This window comes from Pecten maximus, chromosome 9 (assembly GCF_902652985.1).
Source record: "Pecten maximus chromosome 9, xPecMax1.1, whole genome shotgun sequence".
Classification (NCBI taxonomy): domain Eukaryota; kingdom Metazoa; phylum Mollusca; class Bivalvia; order Pectinida; family Pectinidae; genus Pecten; species Pecten maximus.
The window spans coordinates 22,459,958-22,486,251 of record NC_047023.1 but is presented as its reverse complement, the minus strand read 5'-3'; the positions used below and the strand labels follow the sequence as shown (position 1 = coordinate 22,486,251).

The window sequence follows — 26,294 nt, the reverse complement described above, 5'->3', positions numbered from 1 at the left end:
GAGAGGTAATTAATTCTTAGCTAACTTCGTTATTCTAACTTACTTTGTAATAAGCAGAATCTGCATGAAGCCTGTTTATTTTAAGAAAGCTTAAATCACCATTTTTTTTAATTTTCATTTCTTCATAATTGGCCTAGATTCATTAATTCAAATCACGAATTAAAAAAAAAAAAAAGAAGTGTAAATTTGACTGTTTTTGAGTACATTTAGTGTAATTGTGATAATTGTTTTCTATCTATTCTGATGAATTGATTCTTTCCAATGAGTAATTCAAATGGAATCTTCTGAATAAACTGGAAAGTAAAATCGTGAATAAAAAGCACATCCATTTGCAAAAATCTAGAGCTTTCATATTGATTACTGTAGTCTGTTTAGCCAGTAAGTTGTAAATTATGCATGCATTTTGATTTCACACCACCATTACAATAACTGTACGTGGGTCAACATTTGTCTGTATGCTGACAAGAAATGGGGCTCTATGTAGAGTACAGTATCACATATTGTTTCTAGTTGAAACCTAAACATAATGTTTCTCTTCTTGTCCAGCCTTCTCATGTCTGACAAAATCATTATATATATATGCTACAGGATCCGTTCATCTGCTCTAGTTGGAGCTTGTTTACCGATCATTTACATGGGTCATGAAAAAAAGGGCGCACAGCGACATGCCTACTTTATTGATAAAACATTCCCTGGTTGTCTATTAGACTGATATAGGCATTCTGTATCCCTGCTAGCAGTCCCTATTGATCTGTTAGCAGTAATAACTCGGTAGACTTTCCCCTGATGGATGCGTTCAATACAAATCAACTCGGGGCATTAAACCATATTATACCAGTAACAGATTCAAATCTCTAGACGCTGGCTACCATTTCCGACCATGTGTTTTCTCCTCCCTGTAAACGTTGTTTAGTCTATTATCTCTCTGCTAGCAATCACAATAAACATTTTTAAACCACTCTTCAGCTTGTTTATGCGAAACAGATCAATTTTGAGAGTACGTTATTCCTGCCAAGCATATATATACCTAGATATCAAAGAGGCGATTAGCAATGAGAAGTAACATCAATCCACTATTTCAGATTGGTGTAACAGCATCGGTTTCTCAGGAGCAGTCCCACCAAGCCCCACAGTGAAGACACCAGCAGTAAGCACATCATTAATTACACAAGGCAGACACAACATTTGTCTACATGCACAGCTAACATTGCAGGGAGACATAAATAACATCTATCCGCCTGTGCATCAGGTATCTCTGTAGGAATCAGAACAAGGTCTTTTTTCTGATTCCCGTTCCATGTCAATCTCTTATGATTGTAAAGTGGTAGTTCAGGATGAACCCATTAAGATAGGCTGATCTAACGTTTTATACAGATACATTTAACAAGTCTCAATGTAGCATTATACAGGGAAAGGGCACCTGCTGTTGGTGTCAAACCTTCCCACTTATAAATAAAATACGTCACAAAATCTCCTCAATATTGATTTTACCACGCATGACACATTTTATTAGACTAAGTTTGCTGAACAATAAATAAGAAAAAAAAACGTGGGGGAGAATTTAATCTCAGACCCATGCAATTTTCATGAACCTCGTAATTTCCACTGTACCTACAGAAGAAATTTAATTGCCTGGCTTAATAAATGTTATCTCTCTTGGAGACTTAACAATGCTGAAAAGTCATTAGTGTTTGCACCATATTTACACCTGAAAGGACATTTAAACACTGTTTGCAAATCAGAAAGGGATTAGCATACAGCCACTATAGCACGCCAATAAATTTGGTCGATAATGAAATAATTGTCAACAGCTTAAAAGTATCACAAAATAATCAATAATTTAATTTATTGTTTCTGATCCTGTGTCAGAACTTCCAACAAATATTCCTGGGTCTATTGATTTACTGTAGTGAGTTTCTATCCAAGATATATAGGTACTTTCCTTCTCTTTACATAATTCAATTTGAGCTCTTGCTATTTTCAGTTATCTTCGTAACCTCTGGCTACTTTAATTTGAAATTATTGATTTTGACCCACTGAAGTCATCATGTGATCATCAGAAACTGTTAAGCACCCTATTGTGAGTGTACACAATCAGGATAGGCAACCAAGACAAACAGGCCTTGTGTTAAACCTACCAACAACAATCCAAGCTGAAGTAGCTACATCTGTACATGTAATATAACAGAGTAATGAAACAAAACACATTGGGGCTCAAACAAGGGACTTTCAATTTTTGCTATCTAATTAAATGTCCAAGGCCACTACTAGGCTAGAGAAATGCCCACCAGAAAATATAAGATGACCTATACACTCTCTAGGAACACACTTGCATTGCCTGTCACCGAGGCAGCCAGGGTTTGATACCCCGATCAGATGTGAAAAGGTATGGAGGTCACGTGCACCTGCCCCATCACATGGGTTTTCATAATAACAGTTGGTGTGGTCAATAGCACCAAATCTTTAACACCAGGTTGGACATAGTAATAAAAATATCCTGCCCATGTTGGGAGTTCAAACTAATGACCTATCACTCTCTAAGTTGATGCTCTAACACTGAGCTAAGTCATCATCAGCAAGCACGGATTTATACTCAACTGTAACATATCCATTTCTTTATATGATTATGATGTGTTTACCCTTCTAATACCATATTTTAACATTATTTCAACAGTATTCTGAAGTTCCCACAAATAGAAGTACTTTTCAGGGTATTCACTTACAATACTCTTTGAGTTAGAAAATATAATTATGTTCATTAATTCTTGACATAACAAATAATGTCTTTATCCCTACGTGGGATGACAAATACCCAGTAATCTGTTTTAATTTTCACAAAAGAGCATGATTTACGTTACCAGTGTATGTAGGAGAACTTGACATGTTTTTTAAATTTCATAGCAATTTTTAACTTGGAAAAATAAAAAAATAAAACTGAGACGTTAACTATGTCCAAAGTATTCCTTCAGACACTCTAGTCTGTGTTCTAGGAAATTTACAGAATAATCAATACAGCAAATAAAAAAACATTTAACATCTACTCCTAATGGTAATAAATTTGAAAATTAAATTATAAATGTTATTATCATCTTGTGACCCACATGAATTCTGCCATTCTCTTCACTACAGGTGTAAGATTTCCACAGGTAACTTTGATATGTAAACTAAGAGTGCACTACAGGTGTATCTTTCACACTGCAGCCAATAGGTACGAAAATAGACTACACCTGTACAGGTACAAAACTTTATTACCGGTAAAAATGCCTTCAGGACAAAACTACAGGACTAGATTGCAAAAGACCGGTTAGTCTACATGTGTTTGCCTCTTTCTCTACAATATCTTGAATATAAATGTTGAAGCTTAAGAAACTTGAATTATCCTAAAAATAAAATAATAAACCAACACCCATGTGTTGTAATTCAACAACAACTTCAAAGTAAATTAAGCATTTTAATATTGAGAGATAAAATATGTGTTAAATGTTAAAAAAAAGTTTGTTAAAGAACACAGCTGTAGCCCCACAAAGCAATTTTTCCTCAGAAGTTTCAGTTCTATCCATGCAAAAACGAACCAAAATGATATTTTTAATGATGGGCAATTAATGGCACTGCAGCCAATCAGTTTTTGTGTTCTGTTGTACAGAAATGTAATTTTGGACAGAACAGGTCCTCAAGCTGTACATGTCATCTTCCATGATCTCTAAGGATATCCTTTACTCTAATTAAAATGTTAATCATATATAACCAGGCAATCAAAAGCTGATGATATATTTACCTGGATTTTCAATTTATTTTTTATTACTGTATAGAAACAGGTGTCCTCTATGTAATTAACTTAGAAGTTTTGAACCATGACTCATTATCAGTAATCTGTATTAATGTAATGACCTGCCAAGATGATCTCTCCCATCGGGACCTAGCAACACTATAACCTGCCTCAGTCGGGCATCAGTTTTACGCCAATATATAAAATACCTGTGGAAACAACATAACCATAAATAGTCCCCAAGCAGGCTACATTCAATGCTATAAATTAATTAGAACAAAGCTCTTGGTCGGGGCATCGCCTGATGTATCTACTACATCTTCCTGTAACGGGGATCAATAACTGACAATATACACCAATCAAGTGACTTGTCATGGCCAGAGGTATAACTGTACATGCCTGTACACAGGTAAATCATATAGAAGTCAAGGCCATTCATCACTCTGGTTTCCCATTTTGTCACCTTTATCTAATCTCATCACCAACTCCGATTTCAACCATCCATGCGTTAACACCGCTAATTGATAATTTTCTTGTGAATAAATGATCAGTGTCAATGAAACACTATACCAACTACGAACTAATTTTATCTTTCCTATTTAATCACCTTTCATGAATACAGCTAACCCTAACATTGTCACCATAACAGTATTGCTTGCAGAGTGAAATTACTGTATGCATATTCTTTTTCCATTTTATGTAAACAGGTAGCATTTTTTTTTTATCTTCCTTATTTTATAATATGTCATTAAATTAGTCAAATAAGATGTGTTAGGCTTCACATCCTGAGGGCAATACATAGATGCATTGTTTTAATTATCATATCTTTAAATAATTAATTCTGAATTCAGTCAAAGTATGTGTTCAGTAATGTAGTGTTCCATATATATTTGTAACTTGATGCAAATTTCAATTTATTTAGACCTGACCCAATTGTCTTGGATCACATCATTTTGAAAATAGATAAAGACTTTTTGTTCAATTTTCATATTCAGCTTTTCTATTTACTTTGGTAACATCTAAAAACAATTTTTCTTTTTTAATTCAATTGTATTCGTGTCATATCACCGACATGATTTTAAGACTTTTGCTTATGACATTTATTATATCATTCATACATTACAAATATGTCTCAGCTAACAGCTTATAATTGATGTACACAGGGCTTTTTGGGGCCGTTAATGGGGCCCTTTACCGTTTGGAATTATTTTATTTTAAAGACAAATTCCCAAAATTTGCAGTTTACTTCTGGAAAAATCTTTCCGAATTCATCAATTTTCTTCCCAAAATGAGACAAAAAGGCCTCATCCCAAACCAGTGAGAAAGAGTCCTGGTACAAAAGAATTAGCTCTCTAAAAGGCTGATGTCTATCATTGTATCCTACCCACTATCAACTAAAACTGTCTTATAAAATCAAACTATTAATCATATACTGTAAGTGTAAACAACAATATCTCATGTACATGTCCAGACAGTAAATATCACCTTCACTTGGTCTTCAGTTTCATATAACAAGTAAACAACTGTTTTTTAAATGTTCAAGGTCATGTTTCTTGTTTTTTTTAAATGTTCAAGGTCATATCAGTATCACAATTAAATCACTTGTTGCAGCTTTGAGGTGAACAGATGCTGATTCATATCATTTTTTATGGTAATGGTGAAAAGATTTTCATTGCTGGGCATTGAGAAGACAAGTTGTATGGCCCCTGGCTGTACACGATAGCACCAGAAAGCACACGACCCCATTTCCTTGACAACTTTTCCATTGTGACTTGCTATATAATACTAAAATAGTGTACCATCTGTCATTGAATGCAGGTGTTTCACACATCCTTGTGCACAATGTATATTTTTGAAAATTTACATTTTTCAAAGAAATGGATTTAGTAATTCCTTGTCAACAAAGTATTTACAGCATACACATCATTTATATCTGTTGAGCTTTTCTTCGCCAAAATTTAACTGTTTCGGCTTTTTCTTTTTCTATAAGCATATTGCATAAACCTGTCAGTATAATTTTATACACTTGATTTTACCAGAATAATTAATCAAAACGTTTGTGCTGGAGCAGCCCGATGTTGGCCAAAGTTATCGTATTACTGTCATTTGGAGCTATATTTATTCACATACTAAATACCTTTAGACGAAAGCGAAATAAGTTAATTCTACTATAGCACAGCATCGAGACAGAAGCAAACTGCAGTTCCTAGCATTTTGGCAGAATGTCCTTAATCATGAAGACGTCTAGAATCATTTCAGTATCACCTGAATGAATGCTGTTGCTAATTGTCATTCAGTTCACAGGACTTGGCTCAAGAGCAATCTACCTTTCCTGAAAAGAAGTTGACTAGCAATATTATGTATGATCCTTGGTTACTTAGCAGATTTGACAATTTTGTCCCTTTTATAACATCATTTTACTCAATTTTCAACTTTAGCAGGCATGCCTCTGTACAATTTTTCTGTGACAGCTCAGTCAGTAATGCATCAGTCTAACTTTTTTTTGGTCCTATCCCTATCCTGGACAGTATGGATTTCACAGGAAGCCAATATCACCAACTGTTCTGTGCTATTGCGACTATATGTCCTTGGGAAAGACTTATTCCCCTGAGCACAATTACTGAAGCTTACATGGGACAGCTCTCCAAATGTTGTTCAGTGAAGTAGTCATCAGCTACTACGGTTGGGAAGACTGTACAAAGGTCATATTAGAATGGAAGGGAAGCTGTTTCTCAACTGTGATTGCATTCAGTCATTCACTATCCATCATTCTGTTGCTAGAATGTCAGGAATCATTTCAGTATTATGTATAATAATGCTGTCATATGCCAGCAATGCCACACAGCTTTTATGACGTAACTAGAGAAAGATCGAATGTTCATGAAGTACTCAACTTTCAAATTCAGCATACAAACCTCCAAAATTAGCTGAATAAACATGTGTCACTTACAAGACAGCAATTATCATGTTTTCATTGCTAACATGCTTTCTGGATAAACAGTGTGTATACATTTTTGCCTCTACTACTTTCAAACTTGTGTATATTTTCTCCCACTTGAAGTAAATCTCTCCTTTTTTTAAAAAAATTTCTCGTCTCTTCCAGTATAAAACTTGTTCAATATATCGCCTGTACTGGCATATCCTTCTTGTGTAAATCTGCATCCCCTACTATCAACATATTGTGAAAAAATCATGTGCATACTTATTCCCGAAGAGTATTGGATTTATTCCCTCGTTTACATTTATTCTGTTTATGTTTTCCCAAAATAGAATTATTTATGTGAACACCATGTGTACCATTAATTATATTACATCATTTTACATTAAATAAAAACTTACTCTTCTTCTTTGTACTGATCTGAGAACAGTCCTGCTTTCTGGTATTTTTTCTTTGGCAATTGGGGGCATTCTTTTTTCTTCCCTGCAGCCCCGTCCTCTGGTGTCTCCAAATCTGATACATTCCTGAAGTATAAATATGTAAATATCAACATCAAATCACAAGAAATAATTCCAATTTTTAACCAATCTTAAACTTTTAATAACTAATTAGCGACAGCTTCATTTTCAGAGATTTATTTTTTAAATCATATGTACATTTCAGAGCATATGTATTTACTAGATTAGTAAAATCTCATCAAACTTTCTAAATCTACATTAAGTCATAGTTTGCATAAACAATAGGACAAGGTATATATAAGAAACCAGTAAATCTGATGTCTTAATTAGGTAATAACATAAACAATGGATTTCAATGATTTGTTCAAAGGCAATAATTGTTTTTTTTCTTTCAGTTATGTAAAGTACAAAATTATATGGTAAATTTGAATTTCATTGCATCGATATAAGCTTACTTTCCATATGAATAATTTTTTAGAAAATCCTTTTCATAATGGCTTTCAGGAATCCTGACAAATCAATAATAATTATTTGCAACTTATTCCTTACCCAACATCTGCTTTTCTAAACCCACGCTTCTTCTTCCCTTTTCTCTTTGGTTCCTTAAAGCTATCAACTACTTTGTCTGTTGCACCATCTTGAAGTTGTTTTGGTGGCGGCAGAGGTTCATACTCCGAGCTCACAGACCTTATCACAGAATCAATTGTAGCCTCTACTGTGTCCACAGACTTGCATTCAGCAACATTGTCCTCCTGAGAATTAGCACTATCAACCCTCTTATCCGAAGGAGAGACAACATCACTATCCTTTAACCGAGAATGAGATTTTTTTCTATGTATAATTTTTGTAAAACGTCCACGCTTTTTTTGCACACATGTAGCATTTGTATCGTTCTTACTACCATTGTCCGTGAGATGTTTAGTTCTGGGTCTTCCAACTTTACCCACTATACGCCTGCCTTTTTGAAGCAAAATTTTCTTTATTCTTCCTGCCACAGAAGAATTAGTAGAAAATTTTGCAGAGGCAGCTGCATTGCTGGTATTGGGACTAGAATTTGATTCAACACGAGCATATTTTGGTTTGCGACCCCGTCGTTTTGGTTGCGGGACAGTCGCCTGTAGCTGACTACATTGGGTGCACGATGAACCCTTACCCTTGTCATTGTCAAAATTAACCGACTCTTCAAAACGCACATTGGGTTGATCTTGTACATGACATGAATTTAAACTTTGTTCAGATATGTTTTTTGGTTCAACACAACTTTGATCTGTCACATGATTGGTAGAGTTTGTAGTACAGACCTCTGTGTTCACACTGGTAACGCTCTGATGTGTCTCAGATGAATTTAAAGTGTTGGCAAGTTGCTGAGCTTCAACCACTACCTTTGGCTTCCTACCACGCTTTGCACCAGGTACTGCACCCTGCTTGGCAGGCACTGTGTGATGTTCTGAAGTTTTCTTCTGACAAGCATCTGTAAGACATACAAATAAATGCATATTTCATTTTAAAAACATTAAAAAGTTCTTACATTTACAAATAATATATTAAAAGTTAATTGCCCGATAATATAGATTTTCACAAATACTATTATAATGATATTGTTACTGCTTTAAATGTAGCGTTACCAAATATTCTGACAAATTATACATTCTCTAAGAATATGATGTATAGGGTCTAGTTTGAATTCATATTTAAACGCATAAATATATGAAACTAATACAAGACCTGTTGTGGATAGTACAGGAGGCAATGGTGTCTTTCTGGGTCTGCCAGGCTTTCTCTTTTCTGGAGGTTTAAGGGGATTTGGGGTCTCTGCATTGACTACCTGCTTTTGAATCGAGTTCTGATGCTGCATGACAGCACTGGTCTGTGATGCAGAGAACAATTTGTGTCGCTTCTTTGGGGGCAAACATTGCTGACTGTTGATGCTGATGTCTGTAGGAGATGGAAGTTTGTCATCCATAGAGAAACTTTTCTTCCTTACATTTTTAAGTTTTTCTTTCGCAAGCCACTTTTCGATGAATTCAAATTCTTTCCTGCTTTTCAGCTTTTTTGGTTTTTCACGCTCCATTTCCACAAATCCTCCTAGCAACCTTTGGTCTTTTTTCTTAGGTTTTACATTGATTTTTGTGAGTTTGAATATACTAGGTAATGGCACTTCTCCAGGTTTCACACGGATGAAGGTCTCCTCACGGTCAGATATGGCTAAGCAATGAAAATTGTTCACAACATATTCCAAATCTGACAAAAACATTGGATCAACAATATTTTTGTGTTTGGACTTGAAGAAAAGGATCTTTTTTCTTCTCTGTTTTGCTTGGAATCTGATTTTCCGCAAATAATCTCTACATGGTGATGTTGGTCCACTTTGCACACTGCCACTAGTATTTGAGTCCAGCGAACTCCTTGACGTAAACATTTGACTGCTTTTGTCTACAAAACCTAGAGCTGTCTTTGCACTGGCAAGCTTGAACTTTGAGCCTAAAGCTGAAAATCTACTGCTGAACTCAGTTGTATTGTGTGATGCAACAGGTTTGTGCTTTTTCCTTCCTCGTTTTTTGTGCTTTCGCATCATCACATGAAGTTTTGGTTTGCGTATTTTTGGAACTATCTTCGGAGATCTATTTGGTATCGGTGAGAGAGATATTGGTGCCAGTGTTGGCTCAATTGTTTCCAAATCATCTTCTACCTTGTCCTGAATTTCCTGATCGATCTGTGGTGAGAACTGTGACTTTATAGAGTCTTGCACACTTTGAATTAGCGTATCAAATTCATAATCATCAACTTTCCCTGATGTTAATTTCACACTACCTGACGTTTTCACACTTTTGTCTAAATCCAGTAACGGACGTTTCCGAGGTCTACCTCTTGGCCGCTTCACTGATTCACTTGAGGACGATTTTGCTGGTGAGATATCTAACAACTTTGGGGGAGACATGTCCGATAATTTGGAAGGTGATACAGCAGAAATGTCGGACAGTTTGCTGGGTGAAAAGTCTGAAAGTTTTGATGGTGAGATATTGGACAAATCAAGCTCTAATGCTGCATCGGATAGAGGGAGATCTTCAGGTATGTCTAATTCAGGTAGTTTTAACCACTCATGAGGAACAGAACTCTGGTTAGATACACTTGATAATGTATGACTTGTAGCTGCCGCAGCGTGATGAAAATGATTTTGAACTTCAGTAGATTTAACATTCAACAATGTGGTGTTTTCTGTATTTTTCTTTATGTTCTTTGAGCCCTTAGGCCGACCTGGACTTCGTTTTTCAACCTGCACATTACCATCCTTAGGTTTTGGTGGTCTGCCTGGACCACGTTTAACTTTCACTATGGGCCTCCCTGTACCTGGTGGCCTTCCAGGGCCACGCTTCTTGATAGTAGTACTTGTCACATGCAAATTCTTATTTAAGGGTGGTCTTCCAGGGGGTCGTCCTGGTGGTCTACCTGGACCCCTTTTCTTTTTAATCTCATTTTTTGCAGGTATTGTCTCTTTGCTTAAACTTTTATTTAATCTCTTTTTCACTATTTTTGTAGGATTATCTAACTTAATCTTTTTCCGTGCAGAAAGACCAGGATTCTCAGGAGAAACATCCAGATTAGTCACATCATACACGGAAGCCACTGAGCCAAGTCTTCCATCAAAATCTAGGATCTGTGATGAAGGACTAGAGTTCTCTATCCGAGTAGGCATTTGACCAGTCTTTAGGAGATTGCTGCTTTTGTGTTTCCTTAAAAACTCATGCTTCTTAGGAAGCCTACCAACCCTTTGCTTTTTCTTGCCAGGTGACGGTGACGATGAAGAATGACTGGGACTATATGTATTGAAAACATGAACATCACTAAAAACATGAGTGTCACTGGTCTCACTGTCACAGCCACTTGTGTCCATCACCTTAGATGTGTCGGACATCTGGTGTGGCCGTGATGGCGACAAGGATTTATGGTGGATTGTGACACCTAATGTATTTCCTAAATTTGGGGATTTCGATTGTAAGGATGAATGAACACTTTCAGTTCTATGTAATGTTAACGAGTCAGCTCCACATGATAAACTTTTGGAAGACTGAACTTCAGATATGGTAGATGATGCAGATGACATACCCGTGGACATTATCACCGATGTGGGAATACACAATGGCTCTTGTAACACATGCTGATTATTATGTGAACCAGTGTCCGACAATGTCCCAGAATTAGGCGATTCATTCCCCACTGGAGAACCTGCGATGGATTGATCATGAATACCACTGTCTGGCGACACATTTGATGCCATGTTATCCAGTCTTAACAAGTTATCACTGACATCAGAAGCACAAGGTCTAGATCCCACCAACTGAGATTCATAATCATCCATATTGCACCTAGTTTCCTTATCCTCAGACTCACTACAGTTTGTTTTGTTGTCAATGTCTCGAGAAGGCACGACTTGAGTTCGATCATTGTTCACTAATGACTGGGACTTATTTTTAGGAGGTCGACCTGCTCGGCCAGGTTTAACTCTCTTTTTGATTGGTTTTGTTGAAGTTTCACATTTATCAATATTCCCCACTTCATTAGGGGGAAGACCTCCAAATGCTGTCATTCTTTCAAATATGTTATCATGTTGTTTGTTGTCTAGGCAGTCCCTTTCTGGGGAATCGCCAGTGTTGTTGGTCTCTTGCACATTTGAAGTTTTCATTTCTGAAGTCATGTCACTTCTAATTTCACTATTTTGAGAATCCTTATCACAGGTATTCAAATCAACATTTCCAGTTGATTCATTTTTGTCACAACTTTTCATTTTTTCTACATCTGTATCACCAATATTTCTTTTTTCTATTGGTGTTGGTGCTCTGGTTTGTTTGTCAGTTTCCTTAGCAGCCATTTGCTCTGTCAAGGTTTTCTTCAACTGAGTAAAATCAGCTGTGCCACACTTTGATGATTTCTTACTCAAAGATTTTGAATTTGATTTTTTACTTTGATCCGTCACTGAGGGGGACTTTCCTTTGGTAGCTTTGCCACTTGGATTTACCTTACTACCCTCATAAACTTCTGCAGATTGGTTTAAAGGAGAAATCTGACGGTGATCTTTTTCATGGTTGTTTGTTTTCTTTTTCACGCCTATACTGGTGTTTGTATTGAGATTTGATTTGGATCCAATGTTATCTAACTGCTTTCCTGGATCCTTGTTATGAAAAACATCATCACTTTCTGTGTTTGTAGATGAGGCTGACGTCTTCGGACACCGAGTTTTCCTGACATACTGCACACTGGCGGTTCTTGACGCTTGCTGAAAATAAACATAAGCAAGATGAGACTGATATATATCTTTTAATGAGACTGATATATCTTTTAAAACTAAAAGATTGTAATATTTTTTTTTAATTATGAAAAATTCAAATATTAAACCTGACCAATCATATTAACACTTTTCGATGTTTTATTGAAATTTTTCCATATACCTGCGGCAACTGGCATTGTGATGACACTCTGGGAAGATCGCAGATAATGAGCAAAATTCAATCTAGCCAGATGTATGTCAATTACAACATATATATACTGGTTACTAATAAACATACATACCTCAGTATCCTTACTGGGCAACTCTGAATCCTCCTCTGAACTGTCACTTAGTTCTGTGGATAAGATGTTGTCCTCTTCTTCATCTGCAGATGGAGATGTTGGTGATGTTGAACTTTTTCTTCGAGCTGAAATCTTGAGTTTTAATTGTCCTCTTGAATAATTTGTAGCTTGAATTGAGAATTCTTTATCTGACGAGCTGTATTCACTGTCTGATGATCCTGATGTTGAATCAGTACCGCTTGAACTGGAGTTTGAATCAAGGGTGTGGTTGGTATCCTCCTTGGAACTTCGACCCGCACAGGCTCCTGGACCCGTCCCATTCATGTCTTCCCCACACAACCCCAGGCCAAAGCCTTCGTCTTAGTCATATGGTTGACTGACCAGACCCTCTTTTTTACAGTGGAGGCCAACCTGCAAGAAAAAATAGATTAAATTTAGAATATAGAGAGGTGATTAAAGGGAGTTAATCCATGCCAGTAAGTCCTTAAACCAAAGTACTTTTTATACAAGTGCAGATACAGAAATTCTATTCTGCTCAATTGAAATATTAAATAATAAAGGCAGTTAAAAATATAATGATAAAAATATACTGCAGCCAGCTACTTCCTATTTACTGCAAGTTGGATTGAATCTTGCAAACTTTCGATTGATAATGCCGCAATGTTTACATTCCACTAACTTTGGAGTTCACAGTACTTGCAAAATTATAACATAAAATAGAATAAACACTTCTAGAATCCAGTTCACCAGTAGTGCACACAATTACTTTCTTTCAGATGCTGATGAATGGCTAGAAATACATAGGTTAGGATGTAAAAGGTTTAACAGTTTACACAAGTCAGCCAGTAGAAATTTTCAAAATACAGTGTATCAGTAATTTTCATGGTATTTTTTTCATGTAAGTCCAGAGAACTACTTTCAAAACTGTTATGAGTCCCAATAATAAGAGATATAGTGGCATTAGAGGGTACTCCAAATTTGAGCTCGACAGAAGAAGCACAAATCCAGGACTCAAATATATATCCTAGTCTCAAAAAATCCATTAAATACCTGTATGGTGTGTATGTATACTAGCACACATTAAATTATAACACATGGGCGAGATTCAGCCTTATCTATCAGACTATGATGAAAAGTGTTGACTATAGACTTTTCTCTATATATATATCAGGCATCCTTTCCTCGTCATTATTGCTTATAATAGCACTGTGCTGTTTACATCAATTGAATAGTAAGTCAATACCCCATAAAGATAGACTAGAATCTATAAATTTAGATGTGCAGATTCATATTTAGTTTATAATTGATATTGTTATCAATTCTGCGTTTAATACTACCATTACAATTTACAATCAGTTCTATACAGTAAACATTCGATACATAAAATAAGATTTCTGTTTTAACATAAAAGAATAAGCACTGGTTTGCTTAGTATTGTATGGATTGCTTTTTTATAAACATCAAATCCATGTCTACAAGCTGACGTGATATTTAATGCTACAGCAAATCAAAAAGTATATTGTGCATACATGAATATCATGTCTTGTAGTTCTAGAACCCAGATGCATTATCTCTGGCCTTCAATGATGCAAACTCATGATCAGCGATTCAGATACTTAAGAGTTTCATGCAACATTATAGAAAGACAACTATAAATAATCTACCTGTATTGTGTACATAGCTTGTACAGGTTACATATTTTCTGAATATGGTTAGAGGTATGATAAATAATATATGGAAAATGAGTTGCTATGACACTAATTAGCCCTCATATTAAGGTACTATGGTTAAAAGAAGTACTAAATAATGGGACATAACAAAAGAAGTGTTGTGATATCCTTCCCTGTTGTTAATTGGGTCAGTGCATTATAGAATACACAATGTATGTTACATTCAATTTCGTTTCAATATAAACATGTAAACACTTGTAATATAAACACTGTTTTGTAAATCCACAAATGTCCATTGCATATGAATCAATATTTTGGCTGACAATATATAAATATGATTGGTGTTTGTGTACACACTGTTGATTCACACGGCAGGTAAATTACACCAGTCTTGTTTACAACTCCTGATATACAACCAAAGTCCAATGCTCCATTATACGTTCATGTTGATCCCCGTATGTATGTATGCAACTGTAGGTTGCTATATTTAACACAACGTGTGACGTTATTGCACACAATCACACCTTTCTGCAATGGTTCACTTCAAAATCAATCACAGAAAAGAAGCCAAGGAAATCCACACACGCATCTACCGTCTTACCCGCCAAAACCACGAGACGTTCCAACAATGAAAGACATTTATCGACGTTAAATTTATGTATATATATCATGGAGATCCATATAGGTCTTACCTGTTATGTATACAAAGTGATTAAAACGAGAAACGGAATAATCACAGATTGCCAATTCAAAACACAATCCACTACGCCATAATCTATTATGACCAATATGGCGTTTGTGGTTGGGATGCGTAGGGATGTACAATTCCTCGATTCCGAAAAACAATTAAATAGTTTATTTTTACAAAGATTACAACCAATTTGCATATTTTTATGAATAAAAACTACTAATATAATAATTTCAATGCAAATGTTAAGTTTGATTAAATTAACCAGATGTAGGCGTACTCTAATTTAATGTGAAGGTCGTTTTAGAAACTGTGGCGTGTCAGCCCGGATGAATTTCGGAGTTGTTTTGGTGCAATTCATATGCAAATGACTTGACGCGTAAATACGTTACTGCTGCTAAATTGTCGTTACAATTATAGTTGTTTATCAATAAATATAGAAGAACTACGTGATGGTATATATTTCATAAAGTGTATATACAGCTAATTCTTCTTGAATAACGGCGAAGGACAGGTGCTCGTATATTTACCCACAATGCATCAATGCATATGTCAGCTTACAGTAAGAAAACGGTGGATGTAGGCCTAGGCAGGTCACATGAAATGGACGGTTAATAGAAATCTTTAAGTAGGTACAAGATGAATACCAGCGTTAAAGTCGTAATGGCTTCAATGCTGTCCCGAAGACTTCTTACACGTAAGTGACAGCTTGAACTGTGGTAAGAGGAATGGGATTGCACCCTGGAAGTTTACTTTTAGGCCTATTCTGGAAATAACTTACAGCAGAATTAAAGAATATTGATTTTTGTGTAAACTAAACATCAGACCATATCACACTCTCAATTATAACATAGGTAGATGCACAGGCTGAGGGGTGATCTTGTTTGTTTGGTAAGCTGTTTCTCTACTGATGGCGAACTGGCTATTTCCATTCAACATCCAAAAACAACATATGAATTTATATTTTAGTGTGTATCCATTAAAAGTTAGCATGTGTACAGAGCTAATGTTAGTTATTTAACTTGCAAACAACATTAATTTGATCCAAGTTTTGCAATATGTTGTATAGTTAGTGGTCTGCAGAATAAAAAAAAATGTATTAGACATGATGCAGTGCTAGATCTAATTTACTGTCTCTTGCCCCCCATATAAATCTATGGTTGAATGTGAAAAGCATTTGAAACTTTTAGTGTCAAATACTAAAACTGCTACAACAGGAGCTAAACGATCATAATTGTCAAAACTTAATTCATGACTACTATGAAGTATAGTCAACTTTGACATAATTTCTCAACAGAAACAAAAAAAAGTTGTGTTGTTGGTATCTATAGTATGGTACTATAATATAAATGTCCTTGAAATGAAGGTCAAATTGGTAAAACATTGCAGAATATCATGATTGCATATAATTGTTTGAACTGATTTTATACTGAAAAGTAAAGGTCATGAAGGTCAAATTGAATATCCTGTTAATGTATAATAATTATATAGTATTATTCTATTTGCTGCATCTCCTTCTTGTAATGTCAAGGTCAACTTGTTATCCAATTCCGAAGGATGAAGGTGACTTTGAGATCAAAAGTCTTGTCATTTTGATATCGTTTTCAAGACCATACTTTCTGATTTACTGAAGGTTGAATAATTAAGATCACAAGATGTATCAATTGCAACATTTAGTCTGTATGTCTCATATAGACAACAGTTAACTTGCTTGTAGGTCAAAAACTGAAAAGGAAGTATGTAGGATGGCAAGTTTGTGTGCCATGTATACCATTTTTAGGACCCTATGTATATATACAAGCCTAATGCCAATTACAGCAAAATCATTGATTCATTCTATGCTAATTCAAATAATTGTCCTAGATCTCTTCCATACCACATGCAATATAATATATGCATCACTGCATATTCCTGAGTTGCAATACTTTTCAGGGAGCATATATAATCTGTCTGTTTTACTGAACATTTCCTAAATTAAAGCTGCTTATAGATTTTAATCAGTAATTGTATAGGATTCACATAGTACTAGTCCTTGTTGTGATTTTTCTTGTGTTATTTATAATTACAGGTCCTTTTCATCGTGTTAACAAAATTCCAAAATTGTTTTTTGGAGCATCATCTGGAGATGGTTCTTCAGATCTGCCAACTGATACTGCAAATCGACCAGTCAAAAGAATTTCCTTTAGTGAAAGCTTGAGAAAAGTCAGAGACAGTGCTTCTTCTGTGACAGATTCTTCATCTTCTGATAGCTCAGATTCTAGTGACTCATCAGATGAAGAATTTTCAACACAAAGTCAAATGGAACTTGGTGACTTGAGTAAATCTGGCAGAGGGAGAGTCACAAGTCAAGACCCATACATGACTACAGAGTCAGATCCAGTTAGTATATATTCATTGTCTTTGTTGTCATGGTTGTTATATTGATTTGTGTACATTTAAATTCATCATCTCCAACATGGTTGAAGAATTCAGACGTATTTTCATCCATTATTTCCTTGAATAGATATGAACCAGGAACAGACAGGATTTTAACATGTTTGAATTCTTGATGTAAATGTTATTGTACACACTGGACAGAGGATCTAGATCAAGTAACTATTGCATATAAATTTTTTTTAAACAAGTATACGTAGATTCCTTTTAATACATGTTAAAATGTACATTTGATAAAACATTTACGACGAAGGAATCAAAAGGAACCAAAAACATTCATGGCTTTGGAAAAGTGACATATAGGTGTTGTTTCTTTTGACATAACGTAATGTTATTGCATATCTTTACAGGTACACACTGGTGAAAATTGAAATGTTACTGCATGACAACCTGATTACACTATATATATCATTACTACCATAATTGCTGTGGTAATATATAATATGTCAGAGCAACCAAACAAAAGTTTGGTGGTTTTAATAACTCATTGCCTTGTAAGCTCATAGTGTTTCTGAAATCACAGGGACTTGGCATCCTCCAATGTCCCAGAATAAAAAAAACCAAAAAAACAAGGGTCTGACCCCTAGATCACTTACCAGGTATATATTAGTGATTAAGGGGTCGGCTCATAGCAATGTGATAAGCCCCTGTGCCTGAAATAGATATAACAATAATGCACTGTACTTGATTGTTAAACGGTTACAACAAAGAACATATTCATCAGACAATCTTAAGGCGATATGAGGAGGGAAGATAATACATGTATTTTACTGGTATTTATATCATAAGTGTTGTGAAGTATTTTGAAGCATCAATCACTGTTACACTGAGATGTTATATGACTTTGCCATTGATGTAGCTACAAACGATTGTCATATGCTTTGGCATTTTGTGTTTACAGATAAGTCATACCTTGGATCATGAAGGACAATATTACACAGTTAGCACAGAAGACCAAAAGTTGTATTTTCCAAATTTCATTAATCCAATTATCAAAGAACAGGTAAGCAATGACTGTATATTATATTCCCTGCAAGAAAATTAGGCAGGGTATGCTGGAATTACCTTGTCCTTCCATCTTGTAGACAGGATTTGTGCTGCAATGCATTTGGTTAATTTTAGTGAAGATTTTTTAAACTTACTTGGTTAAGCCATGACCTAATGCGGTGTCCACATGATTTTCAATTTTGACCCTTTTCACAGAGGTTATGTCCCCTTTGTTGAAATTCTTGAATTCTTTGAATTATTTTTCAGTACATTGTATATATTTTTTAAGCTTTAGTTGTCATATTGTTACTGTTTACTGAATTAATATTGCCAAAGTTTGATCCCTCCGATGTATAGTTAGCCATCTTGGCGATAGTTCTAGTTAATCACAAAACTGTATTGTTATCAATGCCAACGTTATAACAACATGTTCAAAAACCCAGTTTAATATCCTTGCAGTTGATTATAAAAATTGGGATGTCCTAAATTTACACTGTGACATCCCCGAAGAAAATATTGTCATTTTAGATTATTAAAGAAGGTACTGTTTTCACAAAAATTTTCATGAAAATGTTGACTATACTTTTATGATAAACAGACTCTTACACAAGTTTCTAAATTCTAGCTATATAGGTCATGTATAAGATATAAAACTTGTGACAGATTCGTTACTTCAGTGGAATGAAAAGACTTGTAGAATAGATCTCGTATGAAATGGAAATTACTGGTGAGTAAGAGACTCTTATGATAATTGTTACATTGGCATTTACTGAAATTGTTGTTTAAAGTAATGGATATTACCTGCCATGCTTTTTTTTTGAGAAAAATTACATTTGTAAAATATAGCATTTTTGTTTTTTCAGGCAAATGCATTTGGAGAGCTGTCTTTGATGATTCGCAAACCTGCATTAGAAATAATAGACATCTTGAAAAACAGCAGCTACAACTGCCCTCTGCCAAAATTTATTATATGTATCCTTTTAATTAATTTTATGAAGGAATTTTGATTAATTATACAAAGATTCCAGTGTCGTAACCATTAAGCTATAACGAGAGGGATATAAGTAACATTGAATAGACACCAATGGATTACATTGGGCAAGAAGACTTTCCAGTTTTAATTTATACTACCAATAATATCAACCAAAATACATACTTATACACACATGTATATATATATATATATATAATTATAAAATGTATATTTATAGAAGGAGAATAATCAGACTTTTAGATAACTTTTTAGTTGCATCTTAAGGCAGACTAGTATGGCAAGCCATTTGGGATTTTTACCCATTTGATTCAGATATCTTCATTTGAATTATATATATCCCTCTGTATTGATAAAATACAGATATCTGTATTTAAATTGGAGATATCTGTACTTAAATACATTTGTACAAATATTTTTTGAAATATTAAATAGAATGATATATCTATATGAAATAGAGATGCATGTATCTGTATTTAAATATCTTATTTCATTAATATGATTAAATGTTGCTGTTGATGTATCTGATACTTCAATGCTTCAAATATTGAAAAAAATACTATTGAACAGATATAGATTTTATGGCAATCCATTATCAGGCAGATTTATGTAAGTTTTGAATACATTTATATGAAATGATCAAATGGAATAATTAACACTACAGTAACAGTATCAAGTTTTAAAAAGTTGAGATTTCTTGTATTGACCTTGACCTTTAATAGATGGACAGAGAGGAGCTGGGAAGACTTGCACATTAAGTCATGTGATGCATTATTGTGGCAAACAAAATCACATGCTTCTTCATATACCATGGGGTAAGACAATTATTGTTATTGAAATAAATCTAATGGAAAATTTGGACACTAAATGCATTGATGTTTTGTGACATAAACTTGAAACTTTCCTGAATATCTGGAACAAGAATGATGCATTCTGATGCTCCATTGACCACGAGTCTACAGAAATAAATCTTTGTCACATATAGCATACGTGAGGTTGACTTCCTGTGATATACCACAAATACCAGTTAGAAACAGAAAGAAAAAACTTGTGTATATCACAGGGGCTTCCCAACTAACAGGCAATATAACTGTTATAATATTTATTTTGGTTGGAATTTTGTGTTAGGTCCCTGTGTTATGGTATATATGGCTTGAAAATCGAATGATACATGAATATTGTGTACAACAATAATATCAAATGAAAACACATTTAATTGTACACCAATTGTTTGTAGTGTGTGAAAAAACCAGATATGTGTGTAATGACATTTCTCTCTTCAGTGAATGACTGGATAAAGTACCACACCTCCTCTACTCCTTCCTTGTCTAGAGCGGGCTTCACCAATATCCCAGAACAAGCAAATAGCTGGATCTCCTACTTTGCTGCTCTCAATGCTCCATTGATAAAAGACTTGAAGGTATAAATTGACAGGCAATTATCATTTTTAGTAAAATATCTATATCTGATTGATTTAAGTACCCTTTAGAGTTTAGTGTTTCATACATCAGTATTTTCTCATATTGCTATAGGCAGACTTGTTCATCATCTTCTTTTTCTTGATTTTAATAATTAATACTATTTTCACTATTTCCAAAAAAGTTTTGGATGGAGTGGTCTCATATTTTTATTGATTTTTCTTGGTCATTGGTAGTACATGTGTAAAAAAAAAAAATTCAGTTTTGAGACTCGTAGATATATGATTCAAAATATGTACCTGTCCCATGCCCAAGTGACAAACATTCTTGTATATAAATGCATAACTAAGTGATAAGATCCCTGGACAAGATCAAAACGCCGGGAGCAACAAAGGGCAATTACTCTTTTCAAAATTTATTGAGTGAAAATGCTGCTCAGGAAAGCACAACTATGCATCATATTATGTACAAGAACTTAAAAGTAAATTCTGAGTCAAGTTAATGTAATTTTAATGAGTAAGTTAGAGTGTTTGCCAAATACCTTGGTCCCTGTTAATCTCTCAACTGTTGTAAAATATAGGCACAATGCATTTACATGTAATTTGAATAATTTTGAAAGAGTAGGTAGCCATTTTTACGATCTGATTGATACATGTTGTAAAATTGATCTGTATTTTAAACAGATTGTCATTTTTATCAAGGACTGCTTGTGATTTGAAAGCTTTTGATTCTAAATTCATTTTTAGGTGACAAAAAATATTGAATGGACGAAGAAAGAAGTTACTGAAGCAGGAAGTCCTCTCAAGTCCTTGATAGACTTTGTAAGTGTTTTGAAATAGCAGGAGAAAAAAGTGACCATGGTCAGTTTTGATTTATTCCATTACGACTTTAAAGAGCTACTAGTTGTCATATTCTATACAGCCATAAAATCGACTATATGTTAGGTTACAAAGGTCGAAAGCATTCTGGAGAATGGTTTTGCAAATTATGATAAATAGTGATTAGAAAGTTTAACAGGTACACTCTCACTCCACTTTCTAAAGAACACAATATGGCGGCTCCTCTGCAATAAGATTTCCTGGTTTTATTCCCTGAGTCAATAACAGGGATACTTGCGACTGAAATACTCTTTCAATGTAATGGTATTTAATTTACCAATAAATGTCTGTTACAGGGTTTGTTGCGACAGAAATATGCTGATGATGTGGTGGGCGCATTGCTGGATGAAGTGATAACTCATGCTTCAAACAACAAGTGAGCCATTGCAGTATTATACATGAAGCTAAGATTAGAACAAAAAAAATTCATTTGTTATTCAGTTTACTTGTATTTTATTAAATAATCCTGTTAACAGTTATTGTACAACAATTGTATGTATTGTTAATTAGCCTGTGTCAAAGTGGGCCGGCAGTGGCCGAGTGTTTAAGGTGTCCCGACACTTAATCACTAGCTCCCTCCACCTCTGGGTTGCGAGTTTGAAACCTATGTGGGGCAGTTGCCAGGTACTGACCTTAGGCCGGTGGTTTTTCTCAGAGTACTCCAGCTTTCCTCCACCTCCAAACCTGGCACGTCCTTAAATGACCATGGCTGTTAATAGGACGTTAAACAAAAACAAACCAAACCAAAACCAAGTGTAAGGAAACAGTGTCATTTTCAGCTACTGAAGTGTTTATGTTCAATTACCACTGATAGTTGTATGAGTATACAATGTATGAACATGTAATAGATAAGAGGAACCAAGTACTTTTAAATTGATTAACAGGTAAATAAGGTCTAGTTGAAAATATCCTAATTTACTATACTGACAGTTAATGATAAGTATATTTGTATACATGGCTCTGGATACTGACCGTAGGCCGGTGGTTTTTCTCCGGGTACTCCGGCTTTCCTCCACATCCAAAATCTGGCTCGTCCTTAAATTACCCTGGCTGTTAATAGGACGTTAAACAAAAACCAAACCAAAAAACTCTGGAGATGCCTAGAATTTATATAACACAAAACATGATTCTTTTAATTCAAATTTGTCTGGTTGTTTGTAAGACATTGGATATAAAGATGCTGAGGTTTATGGATTATTATGGATTTAAAGAAAATTTGTAGTCTAAGAAAATTGGTGTTATAAATATAGCAGAGAAACAACACCTTACTTATACTAGGTATATGTCATGAGAATATTATTATTTCAGGTTTAAAGTTCTTGTAGCTATTGATGGCTTAAATGGATTCTTCAGACCTACTACGATCAGAGAGCCATTAGAAAAGCAGCTATTTGTAAGCTACTATACTCTTTTTTTGACATTGTAACAAAAATATGATACAAATTTTAAACGTCTTAATGCTTTCATAGTTTCTTGATCATTAAATGTAAATATGATATAGAAATTGAAAGTTAAGAAAAGTTTCTTATTTCATAATTTAGTGACTTTAAACTTTAAAAAATTCTATAATGTCACACTCTTTGTGCATCAAAAAATCATCTTGTACTGTTGTCTGTGTACCTTATGAATTTAATTTTCACATCAGGTCCATGCTGAAAAGTTGTGCCTGGTGGACAGTTTCAAACGACTTCTCAATTCTGGCAATGTAAGATCCAACACTATTAATTTTATTTTTTCATTGCTGCATAAACTTGTTACCTATCATTACTGTGATAGTAAAAAAATGGAGTAGACAGGGAACGAATAATAACATTATAGATAACTAGAGATTATGTACAAAAAATGTCATTCATGATACTGAAGTTTTTTAATGTCAGCTTCATTTATTGTTAAGGAATGATTAAACTTTTGAACAAGGGTGTTGAACATCATTCCATTGCATATTATATATATATATTATTTTTTTTATTAAACAAAATGATTTTAGAATTATACTGTGTAGTATTTTTAATAGTTGGTTGTCTTTGACAATTTTTTTTTATAAATGTGCATTGTATATATTCACACAAAAAAAGCTATTTAAAATTTCAGAAAAACATAATGGCTGTTTGCACTGTATCAGAAGAGATCAGCCCCAGGGATGAGAGAGAAAAATATACACCATTTTATTTACTTGGAAAAGAAGTAAGTTCAGAACAAATTACTAGGGACGAGGTTGAAGTCCAGGGGAACTTTTGCTTTACCCCCAGCGTCGGTGTCTGTAGGCAGCTAGGCTAAAGTCTTTTTTATAAAACAGTGTTGTGTCACTACTAATGAGGGTACAGGTATTTGAAATTTGTTCCTTGGTACTACATTTGTGGACCTGCTGACCTTGACCTTTGACCTACCTTTAGAAAACTTTAACCAGGGCCACTGCATGTTAACTTAACAAGGGCCATTTTCTTTTTTGCAGTCCAAACGGACCGATTGGACCCGTGTTGTTCGTTTATGAAATAAAGACAGACCTGATGATTTATATTTTTTTCAGATGAGCCTTGACAAAGACTCCCAAGGCCTGTATGAACATTTACAGGTCCGTCAAGATATATGTTTGAAATATTACATTTAAAAACTGACGAACCAGTTTGTCCGCATTAACGAACAGGCCCAAGATAAGGCTTTCATATTTTACATTTTTTTCTTTGTGACAAGACTTTTCCATTGGTACTCTAAATTTGCAGACCTGCTGACCTTGACCGTGATCTTTGACCTACTTTTGAAAAACTAATTCCAAATTTTACCCCACTCGGCAAGTTATGTTTTCTTCTGACAACTCTTGTTTGGGTTATTTACAAACATATTTAACTCTTAAAGTAAAGAATTTAAGGCGATGCTTTGATAAGCCTCCATTGTATATCTAAAGTAGTTAGTCAGGTATATAAGAAAATCTGAAATACATTTCTACATGTGCAGATAAAATACCAACTGGTTTGAATGTTAGGCTACACATTTGTTTTATTTTCAGGCTTTTCAGGAACTAGAACCTTTCATCCCTATTCATGTTGAGAATTACACAGCAAAGGAAGTGAATAGCTGTCTAGATCTGTATGAACATAAACAATGGATTCAGAACCCTGCAGGTAACAACATGCTTCACTAATGTCCGTCATTACAACTGAAATCGGATGAACTTTCTCAGAATTATGAAACAGTCTTTTGAAGTTATATCAGAATTGAAATTGTAGAACTTTCTTGAAATGATGTATCAAATGCTTTCAATAAATGAAGTTTCCTTTTGTCTACTTCATGTTTTAGTTTAGAAAATTGTAGTTTTATACATGATAAAATACAGGTAATGATTTTGGGCCAGATTTTAATTCCTGGTTAGCAACAAACATGTACATTGTGAATGTATCATATAAGCAAAATGTTAAATTGGTTGCCATCTTTGATTTGACTATTTCAGATTTCTTTTTTTTTCTATAAATAGTTGTACATGTTCAGTTTTGGAACTAGCTAGTATGATAAATAAAAGTAATTTTATATTTTGTTAATGCACCAGATAATCAAGAAAAAAGATCTCCTGCTCTTATATGCAAAAAGTACATGGTATAAATATATCGGAATTTGATTCTCATAGATGATGTGATTTTGTCTTTGTAGCAAGAACAGATGCAGGACACCAGCAGATCAAATTCCTGACCAACAATAATCCATTTGCAATTTCTAAACTATGTGGAGCAATCTGAAGTATAGAACTTTTAGTATACAACCAATGGACAATTTGTTATTGCTGAAGGATCCGTTGTTTTCAGATGAATACATGAGTGTATATGTTTGTGTGCACAAAAGAAAGGAAGAAAAATGATTCATCTGGATATATAATTGACTATCTACAGAAGAGAAAGTGTATGAGTGTGTTTTAATGTAATAAAATCAGCGATTAAAAATCTACTTCATTTGTTATTAACTTTTATAATTAAGAATTAATTAGGGCCTAAAAATAATATAATGATAGTACATATACTTGATTAAAGCATTATATTACATTTTTACCGGTGAAATATCAAAAATTATTCATTCTATAAAAGTGATATTTATCACTAGTGAAAAATATCACTTTTGCTGATTTGACCAATCGAATTAATGATTAGAAAATACCAAAAATAATTGACCAATCAGAAAGCCCGACATATATCTCAGCACCTGGATAGGGGGAACTACATATTTTGTTTACAAATTATCGCTGTAGGCCTAGTTAGCATACGGGGTAGGTTTTTTGTTGATAAAAAATGCGCACTCGTGAAAAATATCAAAATATTAGCCCCACTCGTGAAATATATTTGGTATTACTGAAGACACTGTTAGATATCCTCTATATATTTCATTTTCAAGAATGCTGTATTGAAAATCGGGAGTTATCTCCCGTGTATTGCCAACTCTTGTTGTGTGAGACAACAGACATATCCACCAACCATGTGTACCCGTGATTACTGGCTTTAAGGAAAATGGGTGTTATACAG

At 34.4% G+C, this 26,294-nt stretch overlaps 2 protein-coding genes across 3 annotated transcripts in view; one reads left to right on the top strand and one right to left on the bottom strand.

The window, feature by feature from the left end:
• The window catches only part of LOC117334632 (histone-lysine N-methyltransferase ASH1L-like), a 55,511-nt gene extending 40,292 nt beyond the window's left edge, over window positions 1-15,219 (bottom strand). For both annotated transcript variants that reach the window (XM_033894351.1, XM_033894352.1), the window contains exons 1-5: window positions 15,090-15,219; window positions 12,728-13,138; window positions 8,888-12,434; window positions 7,712-8,633; window positions 7,106-7,228 (exon numbers count right to left, since the gene is read on the bottom strand). In XM_033894351.1, the coding sequence (XP_033750242.1) occupies window positions 7,106-7,228; window positions 7,712-8,633; window positions 8,888-12,434; window positions 12,728-13,051 (4,916 nt within the window). In that variant the 5' untranslated portion in view covers window positions 13,052-13,138; window positions 15,090-15,219. The remainder of the gene's footprint in view (window positions 1-7,105; window positions 7,229-7,711; window positions 8,634-8,887; window positions 12,435-12,727; window positions 13,139-15,089) is intronic.
• Window positions 15,220-15,397: 178 nt separating this feature from the next.
• On the top strand, window positions 15,398-25,726 carry LOC117334126 (28S ribosomal protein S29, mitochondrial-like). The gene is made up of 13 exons (XM_033893583.1): window positions 15,398-15,782; window positions 17,154-17,464; window positions 18,420-18,521; window positions 19,369-19,477; window positions 20,219-20,311; window positions 20,780-20,916; window positions 21,661-21,735; window positions 22,089-22,168; window positions 23,101-23,185; window positions 23,438-23,497; window positions 23,884-23,976; window positions 24,797-24,911; window positions 25,435-25,726. The coding sequence occupies exons 1-13, from the start codon at window positions 15,725-15,727 to the stop codon at window positions 25,518-25,520; spliced, it is 1,404 nt and encodes a 467-aa protein (XP_033749474.1). The 5' UTR covers window positions 15,398-15,724; the 3' UTR covers window positions 25,521-25,726.
• The last annotated feature ends 568 nt before the right edge of the window (window positions 25,727-26,294 follow it).